Below are 18,034 nucleotides of genomic sequence, written 5' to 3'. Positions count from 1 at the left end.
CGCATTTTCATCTAATTAATGATAGGTTTCATCCACCGTCCATTATAAACTGAAAATTTATGTTTAGAAAGAGGAAAAAATGTCAAATAAAATGCTGATAGCTCATTCATGATCAGTCATGTATAAAGTGAATAACAAATTTTGAAATTGTAAAACCGAAACAATTTCAGAATAAAAATAAATAAAAATTCGAGTGTCTACAGTGGTTCTCAAAGTTATGAAAATTCAATGACGACTTTTATACCAGTGTGGAGTGGAGTGGAGTTCATTGGAATATTTATAATTATAACTTTAGCTTAACAGTCGTCTTATAATTCCACAGTTGTATAGGTTCCTATGCGAACGTATCCATAAATATACCGCAGGAACTCACAAACTTTTAATGTTTACCAAATAATTTTACTGAAATTTCTGTGAAGAATGTAAAAAACTGAAATTCTGAGTAATAATCGGATTTTTTCTCCGATTATGGATGTCATTATAAAGTAAGACCAATTTATAGTCCATAGCTAATAAGCTATTTAGTTTACCCTGAAATTATCCAAATAAGTGAACGGTCCCTTTAAGACTCAGGTTTACCCACAAAGAATGAGACTTCAGAGACGACTGTACGGAATGAATGCTGTAGCTATATCCGTATAATCAAGATTCCCTGCCACTGCATTTCGTTGCCAAATCATATAATAGGTTATTAAAAGATTATATGTAAGGTAGAAGACTTAATATAACCATAAACTAGGAATGAGTTCTCTGCATATATAGATGAATGCCAAAACATTAAATAACAGGTTTTTTTGTAAGAATATTTTATTGATATACTTCAGTCAACTTTAATGTAAGAAAAAAATTATCTTTCACCAGTAAATTTCATCAGATCACCGGGATATACCAGGCTTAACCCTAGAGGAGGGGAGGGGGCATGAGAGGGACCATCACCAGGAAAAACGGGGGAGGAGATGTTTGCATACTCTATTTTTATGAAAAAGAAACAATCCGAAATAATAAAAGGCGATGCATGAATGCAAGTATTTAATTAGACTATTTTTGGTTTTATGAAGATACATTATTGATGAAAACTGATATTCTAGGTCTAGCTGACCCATGTATTTTGGACAACGAGGGCTTTGATGAGGTTTCCTAGAGGACCCAGCTCAACTATTTTCATAGTAGTCGTCTCCTCAACCTTTTCTTCATCCATTTCAGTAGTGAACTTGTTTGCATTCTTCTTATTTTGGTTCTTGTTCTTCTTCCTCTTGTTCTTATTCTTCTTGTTAACTTGGTTCTCTGTGGAACTTGCCTCAACCTCCTCCTCTTCTTTTTCCTCATCTTCCTCTGCATCTACCATCTTTACGCTTTCAGTAACAATTTCCTCCTCCTTCTCCTCTACCTTCTTCTCAACCTCCTTCTCCTCCTCCATATCTACGCACTCGTTGGAGCAGAACTCCTCATGCCGGGCCTTGTACTTGGCTTTCAGGCATTTCTTGCACTGTATAGCGTCAGAAAGTTCCTCGGCTTCTTCTGCGTCAATTATCTTCTGTGCTGCGCATTTTCCACAGAATGCCTCGTGCTTAAACTTAAAGGTCGGCTTCAAACACTTCTGACATTTCTCAACATTCTCCTCCTTGATAATCTCAGCACTCATTTCAGCATCATCCTTCTCTTCCTCCACCTTGTTCTCTTCCACCTCAACAGCAGCTGTTGTTTCTTCAACTGCTGAATTCTGCTGTGCTGTAGAAGCTGAAGTGGTTTCTGCAGGGGTTGAGGTATCAGTTTCTTCAACTGCTTGTCTGACCAGCCTGTAATAAGAGAACGTTATAAACTCAACCAATAATAATCAAATAAAAACTAGTATTAATATTAATAAAAATATTAAGATTCGATTTTAATAATATTCTGTAACGTACAAATGATTTTGAGCAAATGTTACGATTGAAAAAAAAACTGTAATAGGGTCATTTCTTTAAGTTACACAGATTTTTTAAAGTATTTCTGCAAATGATGATTTAGAACTTTCGGCACTTTTTCCTTCGAAACATAATTTTTCTTAACATGCAGAGATATATTGTGGCGTTTTTGTTCTAATTTTAGTATTTATAATTCTTAAAACAATAGTTTTAGAATATCCCTACTCCAGAATGAAAATTGAAAATTGTCTAAACTTATAATAGCTTTATTTAATTGCTATTGATGACCAAATATGCTTGCATTAAAGGGACACACTGTACGTGAGCTAAAAGGGAAAAGAGTATATTAGATTAATATTTTGCTTTCAGTAGATACATAGATTGCATGAACAAAATATTTTTAGGCAAAATAAATATTTTTTTTATCAAATGTTAAATAATGATTGATTTACATAACGTGTATTGCTATTTCTAAATTTTTCAGAAATTAAATGGAAAATTTAACCTGAATGCAAAATGATAGGAAAGATTTTATAAAATATTTTAGTAATTATTTAATTTTTCGTTTTATAGAACTTGTTTTTTTTTTGTCCCTGCTATTGCGTTGCTACGTTGTTATTAATTTTTCTAGGTTGTTAATCTGTAGTGAATATACTTATACGGTGTTGGGTATATGTACTCTCACTTCAAGTGAAAGTTGACCTAGTTTTGGGCCCAACAAGAACTGTATCTTAGGCCAGTAAAAACCAGATATTCATAACATACAGGGTTAACCACAAAGAATGAGATTTTAGATGGGATTGTTATATTATAAAACATTATAAAAGATTGAAGATTATCTTTTAACTTATTGTTTTATTAGGACGTCATTAAAGTATCTAGATATGTGGATATCCATGTACATTTAAGTATCCATGCATGTGGATATCCATGTACATTTAAGTATCCATACATGTGGATATCCATGTACATTTAAGTATCCACATATGTGGATATCCATGTACATTTAAGTATCCACATATGTGGATATCCATGTACATTTAAGTATCCATACATGTAGATATCCATTTACATTTAAGTATCCATATATTTGGATATCCATGTACATATGTGGATATCCATGTACATTTAAGTATCCATACATGTAGATATCCATTTACATTTAAGTCTCCATATATGTGGATAGCCATGTACATTTAAGTATCCACATATGTGGATATCCATGTAGATAAGTCCTCAAAAATGCATATTTTGCTCTTGTTGCAATATTGAGTTCCATGTAGAGCAATAAACCTACGTCAAAATCATGTTCTGAATAGGAGTTTTCCACCAACTAAAGGGAAATGGTATTTTCAGCAACTGATCTTCAACGAAAGGGAATTGGGTGACTTCAACGAACCAATGCGGAAGTAGCGTACACAAAACGCACAAATTATGTTTTAATTTTCTCTTTTCTTGTTTTTTATTCGTTGTTTAAAAAATTGAACATGTTTTTAAAAACAAGGAATTTTAAGGAAATGAACTAAAAACTAAATAAGTTTGAGTGCTACATTGTAAAAGAAACACGAACATTCAGTCCGTGATGTCAAATACAAGAATATAACAATTTGTGAGAAATTCTGGTTATAATTTAGAACAAAATTTTCAAAATTTATAGCACAATTTTCATAATTTAGAACAAAATATTCACAATTTAGAAAAAATGTTCATAATATGGAACAAAATATTCATAATTTAAAACAAATTGTTCATAATTTAGAAAAAACAATTTCACAATTTAGAACAAAATATTTGTAATGTTCAATATTTTTAACAAAACATTAGAATTTCTTGTAAGAATTTGATGAGTTTGATGCGTACCTATGCCTGGCCGAGCATGAGATTGCTAAGGAAGCGAGGAGAGCGAAGAATACGATGTACTTCATATCAGGTCTGCTAGTGTTCAACTAAACTGAGGAGAAAGTGAGAAGAAAATTCAAACTTTCAACACCGGGCCAATATAGGGATATAAAACTCGAACAGTGGTATTGTATACACATTACGCACACTCTTAGCGTACAGATGGGTACACATAAATTCACGAGTCTTTGTAGCATTTAATTTTAATTCATTATCTTTGTTCGTTCATACTAGATAAACTTTTGCAAAATCCTAGAATTTCTATACAGAGTCTCAGGTTATGGTTAAATTCTCATCTTTTACGGGAAATCCTGTGAAGAAAGTAGGATTTTCCTACCACACTTTATATTCATATTTGCATATATTTCAATATTACAAAAATTCATCCGTTATTTTAAAAATGATAAATGTGTTATTTTTATTGCATTTGAAATAATTCCCATTGTGTTCTTGGATAATTATTATCTTTTGAGCAACATTTCTTAAAACTTATAATCAAAACACTTTTAACAAATAGAACGCTTTTAAGACTTTATCTTAAATGCTTGGTTAAGGTCTATGATCTTTAAATTAGATCAATGGAGATTTAAAAATGTTAAAAATCGAAACATATTTTTTTTTAAATATTTAATACTGCCCACTGTGCAAAGTACAATTGAAATTTGGCCCACTGTGAACTAACTAGAAGAAGTGGGGAAATGTTAAGATCTTGATTTCTTGATATTTTCTCTTCTTCTCGCTTATTGTCCAGGGACTAGGTCAACCTTCAGGATTATCCTGCCAAGCATCTTCTATCTATCTATTCTGCTATCCAAGTTAATCTTTGGTCGAGATAAAGCAAGAATATGCCCTGAAGATGTTAAATAAACCAAAAATTTGGCAAAAAGAGTTTTTGTTTCACGGATCTGAGAGTGTTAGATTTAGAAGAATTGTGCCCTTCTAATCTATCTATCTATCTTTCTATCTATCTATCCTTCTATCTATCTATCCTTCTATCCTTCCTTTGATCTATCCATCCTTCGAAGGCCATCCTTCGATCTATCCATCTACCCATCTACCCATCCTTCCATCTATCCATCATTCCATCTACAACACATGAACTATTCCATTTTAAAAAGTTACGTGACTCGTGAGTCACGTGAATGAAATAAGTATTATGAAGGTCTGAAATAAAAACACAAGAGAAAAGTCAGAAATTTAGGTCTTTTTCTTTGAATCTTTGGAAATAATCATATATTTTATCGGATATGCTTCTGAAACCATAAAAACCATAGAAAACTATTTATCTATCGTTATATAATATATATTACTAGGAATTCAAGGCGCTTCGCGCCCTTCTTTCTAGCCTTAGAGAGCGCTTCGCGCCCATCTCCTAAATTAATTGTGAACATGTTCTCTTTGTGTACATCGTAAAACAAAACAAAAATAATTCGCGGATTTTCACAAAAAATTTAAAAAAACCTGGAAATAAAAACTTTGGAAAAAAGTCCGAATTTTCTTAAATCCTTGGAAAAAATGTCACTGAAAAAAAAGTCCTGTGTTTTAGATTCCTGAGACTTTTTTTCCTAAAACAGTATGGAGGGCTGTCAATTAAGTCTCAAGAAAAAAAATTACATGAATAAAAGTCCGGAAGAAAATAAATCCGAGGAAAAGAAAAACCTAAAAAAGTCCTAAGACTCGGGAAATTTGAACTCAGTGATTAAGTTCTGCAGAAAAAAAGTCCTAAAAAAGGTTGTGTACATAATTCCGCGTACAAATGTACTATGTACAGTACATCATATACTGGGCAGGTTCATATTCTGAAATAAAATGCAAAAACAAATGCTAACTTAATGTGTGATAAATATATACAAATGTAACAAATATATTTATTTTCCATTTATCTGCATAATGAATATATACAGCTAGGGGTGTTCTAATAACAAGCCCCTGAAAACCTACGACCATTGTAAGGATGTTTACAACTAGGAATTTTTCCATGGTGAATCATGCATTTTCACTTGTTATAGGACTTTTTTAGAAAATCATACTGGAGCCAGAAAAAAATTCCTAGAAAATAAATTCTTGAATTTGTATAGGACTTTTGAATGAGTTTTGGTGTCAGACAATACTACTTCCCGAAAATGGCCACAATTCTTTATTCTTTTTATTTTCCGAAATTGTTACAAATATTAATTCCACGAACTGATAGTTGAAAATAATGGTTATATCCATGCTTTTAGATATCGTAGTATTTTTGTCCGGAAAACTAGTAATTATTGATCACATGAATGGGCTTAAACCAGCTGTAGTGTGTTCAAATGTAACAACAAAAAAGTCCCATGAATCCAAAACATAGGACTTTAATTCCAGGAAGGGCGTATACAGAAAGCAAAGTGTAGGGGGGATGGCAAAAAGGCGCGAAGCACAATTTTTTTACCCTAAGAGCTAGCCTAGGGAGGGGGGGCAAATTTTAACTGTAAATTCAAAACATTTGCCTTCTTCTTGTATATCAGGCATACTTTTTTTTAATGGGTTAGGTATAGGTATACATTTTACGTAATTGTCTATTATTAAAAATTTGTATACATTCTTTTATATTGTAATTTTCCTTTTTGTTATTCTTTACAACTTCAAAGCAAAGCAGGGGGGCAAAGTTTGAACTGTAAACTCAGAACATTTGACATTTTGCATTTGACTTCGCACTAGTACACTTTAAAGGTACATACGTACAGTTCAATCACCTTGCAAGTTACAGCACTGCAATAATATATCTTTTTTGTGGAGGGGGGGACTTCCCTCAAACTTCTGAACAGCAAGTTATTTTTGTTATGTTCTTCCCTCTTCAGTATAAGATTTGAAAAGTGTGATAGCTCTGAGTTCCCATTCACAGGTCTAGGGGAGGCACTGCCCCCCTTGCCCCAACCCCTGTATACGCCCTAGAATTTCAATTACATTTTGAATTGGGCCTTTAGGAAAATGGGACTTTTTTCAACTTATTTTTTTGCTAGTTTTTTTGTTGTTCTCTGTTCCCTTTCGTAAAAAATAAAGTAAAATATAAATGTAAAGTGACAACTGACAATAACTGACAATAACTTGTTGTTGGAATTTTAGAAGGTTCAACAAAACTCTGAGAGGTTTTGCAACTTTCAAAATAGTATATTCCAAACATTTGCTTTAATAATAATACAAACCTTTTAGTGGCAGCTCAAAGGTGGGGGTACATTCCCCTTAGAAAATTGGGGGGGATGTCTCCCCACCCCGGTAAATATGTGACAAAACATATAGGCAGATGGGACAGCTATAAGCTAATTTCATTCCACTTTTAAAATAGATTTTTAAAAGTTTATTCATATTTTCATTCAAGGAAAAATAACAATACATAATACAGTTAAGGTGTTAACCTGTTCCGATATGTATACTTTGCTTGTCTGTGTGTGTGTGTTTGTCTGTTTGATTCCTATATGTTGTATAATTATTTCGTCTGGTAAATAATTTTCAATAGAATATTTTTTATGTGTTCTGGTATTTATGCTTGTTTACAAACAAGTAATTGGTGATAGTTTTATCATAAATCCAATTCTTCCAGTCCATGTCCGTTCATTTGTTTCACGAATCATTTACGCTTGTTACCGGAACACCATTAAAGCTACCATGGATCTCCCTTCACGGATAAAACCAAGGAGATACGAAAGCTGTATCGTTGATGATACAATTCCTCCTGTGCATATCAGTTCATTGTTTCCACCAACCATTTACGCTTGTGACCAGAACACCATTAAAGCTGCCATGGATCTCCCTTCACGGATAAAACCAATGAGAGACGAAAGGTGTATAATCTATGATGATACAATAGATTTAATAACGCCAGTAAAATCCAAGACCTTAGTCCTGATAGATGCTAAGTATAGAATGCGACTACAGAGAATCAGAAGTCAACTGTTCAGTAGTATTGTAAATAATACAAATAGTTACTGTTAATCTCCATATTTAACCGATATTCCATTATTTATATGTATATTCTGTTTTTAACATGTTTTAACTAATAATCTTGTATTTATTCTTTGGTTAAACAAATTGAAGTTTGTTTAGGATTTTAATAATTACAATAGAGAGGTTAGAGTATAATGCTATTTATTGCAATTTATATGTGTTGGGTATAAAGTTTCGTTCCTAATTAACACATGTCAAAACAGTTGAATATCTTACACTATATAAAATTTAGAAAAAAAAACTATCGTTCATTTAATTTGTTATTAAGTTCGTTCATGCAAATATCTTCTTCCAGATTAAAAAACTTATATATAAAAGCGTTTGTTTAGAATTGAAGCAGTTTAAGGCAGTTGTACTTTCGTGCAAAGCAAAGTAGTTACTAGTTAGCTATCTAGCTATTAAACAGAAGTAGTTACTAGTAAGCTATCTAAATATTAAACATTTATATTAGTTGCTAGTTAGCATATCTAGCTATTAAACAGAAGTAGTTACTCGTTAGCTATCCAGCTATGAAATAGGCATTAAAAGTGAGTGTTTTAAGTGCTCAAAACAGAAAATTACTCTTATGGTATGTAAAATGTTTCTACCTTAGAGCTGCACTTCATTTTGTTAAAGATTAAGATATTAACTGCAAAAGGTTCAGGGTGTTTTTTTTCATGTGACTAATTAAGTTACAAGGTACCCCAAAGGCCGATGCGATTTCAAGATTGTTGAGTTTTAATCTGTTCTTAACTCCTATTCTTTGTGGTTAATCCTGTAGGTTTAAATATAGCGATGGGCAATTGCTAGATTCGTTTTACATAAATTTTAATACTTTTGAACTTTTAAAAGATTTACGGGTTCAACGGTTTGAAATTGTCTTCTGTAGAAGTTTACTATTATCCAACATGCAAATTTGTTGTCCTAGGTGAAAACATAAGGCAAAATCAAAATAAAAACTATCTTTTTAAAAACCCCAAAACTATTGTTTTTGCCTTATATTTTCTTCGAGGGTAACAAATTTGCATGTTTGGCAAACTTCTACAGAATAAAGTTTTAAAATGTTGGAACCTTCTCATATTGTCGTAATACCTTTTAAAAGTCTAAAAACATAAAAAGTTCCTGTAAAATGAATCTGGATATTGCCCATCCCTATTAAAATTTTAAAAAATAAATTATCTATATGTAAACTACTAAACATGAGGATTAAAAGTAAAGTTTGCAAAGTTGTATAAAGATATAAGATCTAATCTTCCAGAATAAAGAAAGCCTGTCAACTTTGTTATGCATTTTNAGTTAGTTCGTAATAATTCACTTCCTGAGTTAGTTCGTAATAATTCACTTCCTGAGTTAGTTCGTAATAATTCACTTCCTGAGTTAGTTCGTAATAATTCACTTCCTGAGTTAGTTCGTAATAATTCACTTCCTGAGTTAGTTCGTAATAATTCACTTCCTGAGTTAGTTCGTAATAATTCACTTCCTGAGTTAGTTCGTAATAATTCACTTCCTGAGTTAGTTCGTAATAATTCACTTCCTGAGTTAGTTCGTAATAATTCACTTCCTGAGTTAGTTCGTAATAATTCACTTCCTGAGTTAGTTCGTAATAATTCACTTCCTGAGTTAGTTCGTAATAATTGACTTCCATCTCTGATGAAAGAATCTGCAAAAAAAATGTAAAACCCCGTTCTACAAAGATCTTAATAACACCTGCCTAGCATCTTCAAATTTTAAAGAAAATTTCGCACTAGAATTAAAGAAGATAAATGGATTATTGTAACAATTAATTTCTAGCTTGGGAACCCAACGTTGCCTGGAAGATTAACTTCCTCTATAAAAGTAAACCCAGTTCTACTGAGTTCCATGCAATACAAATTATAGGCAAATTAGTAAAGGGGTTCATGAGTTAAGATCTGACAAACTAACAAAGATTAATGTATAATACAAAGATATATATGTTTATGCAGTTCAAATGTTTAAAGATATAAAATGTTATCGAGCAAAACTTTTTTACTATTTCTTTTAAAGTATCTTTAACTTAATAGTTGATACTTCATATTATTGGAAATAATATCTATAATATTTACCAATGAATGAAATCTAAAGTCTAAGTTTGCTAAAGTGTTATTTTTACATTCTTAAAGTTTATATTGGTTAATAGAAAAATTATATATTTTGCAAAAATTGTTTGATCAAAATTTTTCTTTTCTTTAGAAAAACAGAATAGTCAAGAGAAGAACTTATATCTTTAAAGGGAGTGTTTGCGAAGAATAAAAGGGGGTATTTAGGCTATTATCGAGTTAGAATTAGAGTTAGAATTCGATGACGCTATAGCTACTAATTTTAGTGTTGCGTCTATGAACAGAACAGAGATTATTCTCTTGAGTCTAAGAGGAGAAAATGGTTAATAACAACTCCTGGTCATATGTACCGAAGAGCGCAGAACCCATACAAATCCACGGACTACGGAGTTACATTATTTTACGCACACCATATATAATTCTATTAGATTTAAAACTAATCATTTAGAACTTACAAACAATTCGGTGCATTCCTGCAACTCCTTGAATTTGTATAGGTTCTGCGCTGTTCAGTCGGAGTCGTTTTTAACCATTTTCTCCTCATTGGTGCAATAGATAGAAGTAAAATATTCAATTCAATATCAGCCTATACCCCCTTTCATTTTTTCGCGAACAGTCTCTTTAATATAAAGCAGAGCGTCGAAATAGTGTATAATCCTTATTCTAATTTTATTCATTTTATTCAAAAGTCTTGTTTGTTTGTTGAGGGGGGAAGGCCAGCCACAACAAGTTCAAGTCCGAGCCTCATTCTCCTAATTTTCTCGTCCGAGCCACCTCTAAATCCTAGTCATTCCAATATTATTTTTTAAAAGTGTCTAGTCCTCCAAGATAAAACTTTTTTATAAGAATCGGGCCACGTTATGGCATAAATTAAATTTTGAATTTTAGTAAATCGGTAAAAACAGTTTCAATTGAATTGAAGTTTTCGAGCTCTATGTCCTTAAAAATGTTCACCTTTTTTACGCGCATTTTCAGATATTCCTGGTGTAGAATGCCGCAAATAAGTCCGAGGTTATAGAACTTTTATCTTTTTTTCTTAATTAGAGTGAAAACCATAGATTTTTTCCGGGTGGTTCCATGGGGAAAATGATATGCAGAGGTATGCCAAATATTTTGCTATTTATTTCATATCGCGAAGGTTGGCCATTACGGTGGCAGAAGCGTTTTCAGTTTTACCTAACTAAAGTTTGACTTAGTTCTCATGTCTCTAAAGTTTCAAACATAATTTAATCATTGCAATACTTTAGTCTATCCATATTTTATGCCTTACCGTGGTCAGATTTGTTCAAATTAGTTTTATCTTCAAGAATTAGAAACTTTTCAACACATAATAAACGAAGGACGAGGATTTTGAGTTGGTTCGGACGAGAAAATGAGGAAAATGTGTCTCGGACGAGAAGTTGTTGTGGCTGGCCTTCCTCCCCTCGTTTGTTTGTCCGACTATATATACTCAGGAACCTCTTAATCGATTTGCCTCAAACATGTGAGAACTCAGAACTCTTAGCCTGGCTTAACAATTCTAAGTTGATTTTTTTGCGATAACTCAAGGAGTATTGGTCTGAGGCTGTTGAAATTTTTGGATTTTTTTAACTAATATATCATGCCCCTCACTTTAGGGGTTGCCTGAATGCCTTATTTTTCCTTTACCAGGCTAAATCTATATTTAGACCTACTTTCAGTCTTGGATTTCAACATTTTTTAGCCCTTTGGAAAGTTTATAGCGAAAGGAAGCAGATTGCAGAATTTCTGCAAACGAAACTTTGCGTAAATTTTTGCACAGACGCTTTTAAGTGGAATTTGCACATTTTATTTTTTTAATACACATTTAGGTTTTGAAAATTTTACAAATATTTTTGCATATTTGAATTTATTGGGTCTCGGGCTTTTTAAAAATGTATAATTTTTCATATTTTGCGACATTTTAGTTTTGTTGCATACTTTTTGCCTAATAGCTATATTTCGCAATAAATATTTAGATTTTTGCAAATTTACATTTGCTTTAAAAAATGTATCAAATGTTATATTTGTATCACAAGAAAGAAATATAAGGGGGTTTCAGAGTCAGTCGGAATTGGGTTAAAGTCCATTTTCCCTTTTTCTTAGATTTGCCACATTTGCTATTTGATTCTTTTTTTTCTTGGGCAATGTATTTTCAAATACATAAGATAAGATAAGATAAGATAAGAGTATACTAGCTCTGTTGTGCTCACTGTCCTTTAAAGGTTGCAAGCTCTCAAGCAAAAATCGAGGAGAATTTTACTAATTACGTCTTAAAAATTAAAGCTAACAAGTGCTTCGAATAAGTGCTGAAATGTTGATGTAAAGGGCTACTGAAAAGCATAAGTGAGTAAGAGCGAAACAGATTTTAAAGAAGTGTAACCAAGGCTAGACTCATTCGGAATTTCGCATTCTTCAATTTGAATTTAATTATCGTGTTTTGGTTCATCATTCAACAACCTTTAAATTATTTAAATCTACAGAGTTGTCTTTTTAGACTTTTTCATCGTCAATGTAAAACCATGGCTCACATGTTAATATTTGTCAAAAGTAACAATATTTAATTTTGAACATTTTTCCGACGTACTTCTTGAACTTTTTAAAATCCTCATAAAAGGTCAATCGGAATAGGGTTAATATACTTGAAACCCAATATTATTGAAATCAGAAAATCTCAAGGTTTGCGTTTTTTCATTTGGATTTCAAAAGAATTTCGAGTTTGAGATAAGTACTGGAGAATCTAAGATCAAATTCTGATTAAATTTTACAGGCGAAATATTAGGAGGACTAGGGAACAACCCCTTCTCCTGGAAAACTGAGAGTATGCGCCCCCCCCCTTCCATCTTTTGAGGGGAAGTATTTTTTTAAAGTAATATTGATAAAAACAATATCATTATACCGTGCCTAACCTTCAAACTAAGTTATTGATAAAATAGTAAAAAAAGGGCAAACCGAGTATAAAAACTAGAGTATAAAATCCAGAGTATAAAAACTAGCGTATAAAAACCAGAGTATTAAATCCAGAGTATAAAAACCAGAATATAAAAACCAGAGTATAAAACTAGAGTATAAAATCCAGAGTATAAAAACTAGAGTATAAAATCCAGAGTATAAAAACTAGAGTATAAAAACCCGAGTATAAAAACCAGAGTATAAAAACCAGAGTATAAAAACCCGAGTATAAAAACCAGAGTATAAAAACCAGAGTATAAAATCCAGAGTATAAAAACCAGAGTATAAAAACCAGAGTATAAAAACCAGAGTATAAAAACTAGAGTATAAAAACCAGAGTATAAAAACCAGAGTATAAAATCCAGAGTATAAAAACCAACATTTTTTGTACTTTTCTTATTCATTTTAATGAATACATTTTTTTATATGGTTTGGCTGGTCTTTCCGCGAGAAAAGAATGAAAATGACTAAATCCTTCAAATCGTTCACTCAAACAGCTCCAGCTCTGAAATTTTGTACAGTCATCGACGTATATATCAATACAATGAAGAGAACTTTCGATTTCAATTTTGATTTCCACCAAGCATACAAACGTTATACACATAACTATGAAATCAAAGAAAAGCTGTCAATTGAAAGATTCTTTTTGTTTATTTATAAACTTGTAATTCTAAAAAAGCTTGTTATAAATCAAAACTTAAATAAAAAAGTCGTCTTTATTGTATTTACTGTTCATAAGCTTCACATTCAAATTCCTATTTTAAAAAGAATGTAAAAAATCCAATTGGAATAAAGAATCGCATTTTGTAAAAGTGTAGAATGCTATTTTTAAAGAGACTGTAAGTGTAATTTAAAGGGACTGTAAGTGTAATTTAAAGTGACTGTAAGTGTAATTTAAAGGGACTTTAAGTGTAATTTTAAGTAAAAATGGATTACCAAAGTGTTTAATTCTGACAATTCCTGAACTTGTGCAAGCGCACGTCACAATAGTTTTGCAGAGAAACCACAATAAATAATCTAAATAAGAAACATTGCTGTAACTAATTCATACCTGAGCAGATCATACTTTAAAGGGTTCCGTTCTTTGTCATCTTTGCATGGAGGGTCACGTGGAATTACGCTTGTAGTTGTACGGTCCCTTTTAGTTAAATATAACATATATGTTAAGTTAGAGTCCCTGAAGAATCCATAAAATACATTTATTCTTTGTTATTTTCATTTGTTTTTATAATAAACAATCAAATTAACTTTATCATTCTTGTATTCAGAGGAGATAGAAACTTAATTTTTCGCAAATTTCGAAACTATAAAAAAGAAAAATAATTTTGCGGAATTTTCAAAATATTTTTGGTGAATTTTCAAAAAATAAATTTATGTTAACCACTGACCAGTCCAGCCATTCCTTCCAATTTAAGTTCTATGTTCATTTTAAATATTCCGTTCAGACTGTTTTACTTTCTCCACAAAAATTGAAAATGTGGTCTTTCAAAACGCAGCTTTGTTCATGAATATTTTCTTAAGTTTCCGCCGCATGAAAAACAAATGAAAACACTTGAAAGCAGAGGACATTTTCTTGAGGGAAATCAGTCTCTGAGGAATAATTCGAGGTTTCTTTTATTATTATTATAAGGTGTTATTTTCCTAACTATAGGTATATACATATACCATATAGTATAAATACATACATAATGCTAGCATTGAGAAGAGTAATTTATGAATGAAAGATTTGTTTCTAAACCCAAAGCATACTCAATTCCTTATTGTTATTTCTTTATGTACTGCAGATAAAACTTTAGATATTAAAGGTCTCTGTGAGTTGTTTGCGACATTTTTATTGAATTTCTTTGAAACTTTAAATCCATTTAAATTCCTGAAATGCAATAATTGAAAAATAGAAACAGTTGAATGACACACAGAACATATAAAATAATAATTGACAATGTAAATCCTACAACAGAAATATAAACTGGATCGTATGGTCAGAAATAAAAATCATTGTAGAATTTAGATCCACTGGAGACCCTTTTTCATCTGAGGCCAACCCCATTTCCTTTATAATGTCTTTGGAAATTGTTGTTATTTTTACTTGACAACCCAGAACTTTTCATCTGATCCTGCTTTTTCGCACACCCCCATTGTTTTCAACAGAAACCCAATTTTTCAACAAAGGCTTTTCTTGATTCATTCGAAGCCGAGACTTATTTTATTCTGTCGGAGACCACTATAATAATTCATTATCTCCTTCATGGTATTTTTAGAATATATAAATTATGTCTTCATGTCTGGGTTGAGATAAAGATGTTTTCTATCACAATTTCGTTCAGTCTCCAAATAATATTTAAAGGCCTCCGATATAATGTTGTCACCTAGCTTCTAGAATGAAAAAAGAAAGTAAAAAATAAAAAGGATCAATACAGCTGTACTCCGTTAAAAGTAATTTTTTACTGTTTAAATTGCAGAAGATGGACAGTAAAAATAAATATTAATTAACAGGAATATATCAAAAGATCTAGTTGGAAACTGGAAATCTTTTATTTTTCAATTACACCGGATTTGTTTAGCATTAGCATAAGCTCGCATTTGTAACATCATAATATAAATATTCATGACTTATAATTCATTTAATATTTATCATTATTCTTTTTTTTCCATTCCATTTAAACACCAGGGTTTATGAAATAAATATATAAATCATATAAGCAAACTTACATAAATTTTACTAGAGAGGGATGTCGCGTTTAGTCTTTCATAGAAGTCTACGTGAAAAAAACAATCAATCAATCGCAAAGCTAAGAATGTTCCAGAACTGAATTAAAAATGACAAGAATCTGTTTGAAAAATATTCAATATAACCCTAAAACTCTAGAAAGTTTTGTTAGTTGCCAAACTACAAGTTCATGGTGGAGGTATACCTATTAGGAGGTTAAGCTGTAGCCCACAATTTCCAGGAAAATTCAGAATCAGCTCTTTCACTTCTCCTTCATCAAGGAGAAGAGCTGCCGGGGACCATTACTGTAAGCTGACTGTTTTAATCTTTTTGGTTGATATAAAGTTACTGTTTCCTGGTAAAGCTGGGTTCCCAAGCTAGTTTGTACATATTTTCAATAATTGTTTTATCAGAAAGAAAAACATGTTGAAATAAACCAAATATACTCAATCTAATAGAAAACCAAAGAGAAATATTTGCTTAGCTAATTATAATTTCTCACTGATATTAGTGCAGTGCTACATCATCAGGTTTCTTTATAAGACTTTTATAGAATTTTTATTTTGACGTCTTATAAAAACTGATGTATAGCTAGCAAATATCGAGTGTTTGCTTTAAACGTAATTTGATAATCTATTTGTAGAGCATGCATGCCTGATTCCATAACAGTACCATTAATGCTTCGACTGGTTAAAGATGATTTATCCTTGTTATAATAACTTTTTTAACTTTAATAAATTTATTGTTTGTTTCAATTTAAAAAAAATCGTCGGACGAGGGTGGGGAGTGCAGAAGTCGGACGAGGGTGGGGAGTGCAGAAGTCCTTAATTGGTAATCACAGCCACCCAAACGTGTTTCGCGGCATGCACGCTCCTCATGTTTGTAGATGGTTAGAGATAAAAGAGTTAGACATCTATTTTCAATTTTTTAAATGCGCAGAATTAGAAAAATTAGCGAAATACGATTTACAAAGAGCTTAAAGAGCAACGGTAACAGAAAAAGTTCTTATTATAAACGGGCTTTAAAAGCCAAGTATGGATATATTATCAATTTAAGATTCTTGCATCCTAAGACTTTTCCTTTACTCATTTTAGATTAGTTTTGCTTTCAAACATTATCTAACAGTTTTTTGTGGTATTTGTTTTCAATGGTTTGTTACTTCATATATATAGTTTTAACCTCAACGCAAGTTTACTGGGATTCTCTTAAAACCGATATCTATACTCTGCAGGGTTAATGTTTTGACATTCAATTTACAATCCTTTTAAACTTTTCTAAACTCAAGAGAAAAGAATTTTGTAAATGTAACATGAAACTCAATAGATAACTTCTATTTTCAATTTTGCAATGTGCAAAATTAATTACGATTGTGTATGATGAAGTAATACTTTTTTCATAGAATCGCTTTCAAAATGTTAAAAATCATGATATTCAAAAGCGAAAAAAGCGAAAAAAGCGAAAAAAGCGAAAAAAGCGAAAAAGGTCAAAAAGCGTGGAATATCTAAGACAATTTGAAAATTGTAAATAACATTTAAAGGTAACGCAAAATTTAGCAATAACATTTTTTTTGCGGAAACCTAAAATAATTTGTGCGGAAACCTGCAATATTTTGTGCGGAAACCTACAACATTTTGTGCGTCGAAATATACAATATTTTGTGTAGAAACCTACAATATTTTGTGCGGAAACCTACAATGTTTGTTTGGAAACCTACAATATTTTGTGCGGAAACCTACAATGTTTGTTTGGAAACCTACAATATTTTGTGCGGAAACCTAAAATATTTTGTGCGTCGAAATATACAATATTTTGTGTAGAAACCTACAATATTTTGTGCGGAAACCTACAATGTTTGTTTGGAAACCTACAATATTTTGTGCAGAAACCTACAATGTTTGTTTGGAAACCTACAATATTTTGTGCGGAAACCTACAATATTTTGTTCGGAAATCTACAATATTTTGTGCGGAAACCTGCAATATTTGTGCGGAAACCTGCAATATTTTGTGCGGAAACCTAAAATATTTTGTGCGGAAACCTACAATATTTTGTATGGATATATACAATATTTTGTGTAGAAACCTACAATATTTTGTTCGGAAACCTACAATATTTTGTGCGGAAACCTACAATATTTTGTTCGGAAATCTACAATATTTTGTGCGGAAACCTGCAATATTTGTGCGGAAACCTGCAATATTTTGTGCGGAAACCTAAAATATTTTGTGCGGAAACCTACAATATTTTGTATGGATATATACAATATTTTGTGTAGAAACCTACAATATTTTGTTCGGAAATCTACAATATTTTGTGCGGAAACCTACAATATTTTGAGTGGAAACCTGCAATGTTTTGTGCGGAAACCAACAATATTTTGTGCGGAAACCTGCAATATTTTGTGCGGAAATCTACAATATTTTGTTCGGAAATCTACAATGTTTTGTGCGGAAACCTGCAATATTTTGTGCGGAAACCTACAATATTTTGTGCGGAAATCTACAATATTTTGTGCGGAAACAAATTATTGCATATTGGGACAGTAA

The 18,034-nt window shown here is 31.6% G+C and overlaps 1 protein-coding gene across 1 annotated transcript; it reads right to left on the bottom strand.

Moving 5' to 3' along the window:
* Window positions 1-1,002: 1,002 nt before the first annotated feature.
* Window positions 1,003-3,870, bottom strand: LOC111709198 (cilia- and flagella-associated protein 251). Its single transcript, XM_023482810.1, has 2 exons — window positions 3,765-3,870; window positions 1,003-1,796 (listed from the first exon to the last, which is right to left on the bottom strand). Exons 1-2 carry the CDS (start codon window positions 3,827-3,829, stop codon window positions 1,091-1,093), a joined length of 771 nt encoding a protein of 256 aa, XP_023338578.1. The 5' UTR covers window positions 3,830-3,870; the 3' UTR covers window positions 1,003-1,090.
* Between the last annotated feature and the right edge of the window lie 14,164 nt (window positions 3,871-18,034).

Source organism: Eurytemora carolleeae, unplaced genomic scaffold (genome assembly GCF_000591075.1).
Source record: "Eurytemora carolleeae unplaced genomic scaffold, Eaff_2.0 scaffold921, whole genome shotgun sequence".
NCBI classification, from domain to species: domain Eukaryota; kingdom Metazoa; phylum Arthropoda; class Copepoda; order Calanoida; family Temoridae; genus Eurytemora; species Eurytemora carolleeae.
This window is presented reverse-complemented; position numbering and strand designations above follow the sequence as displayed.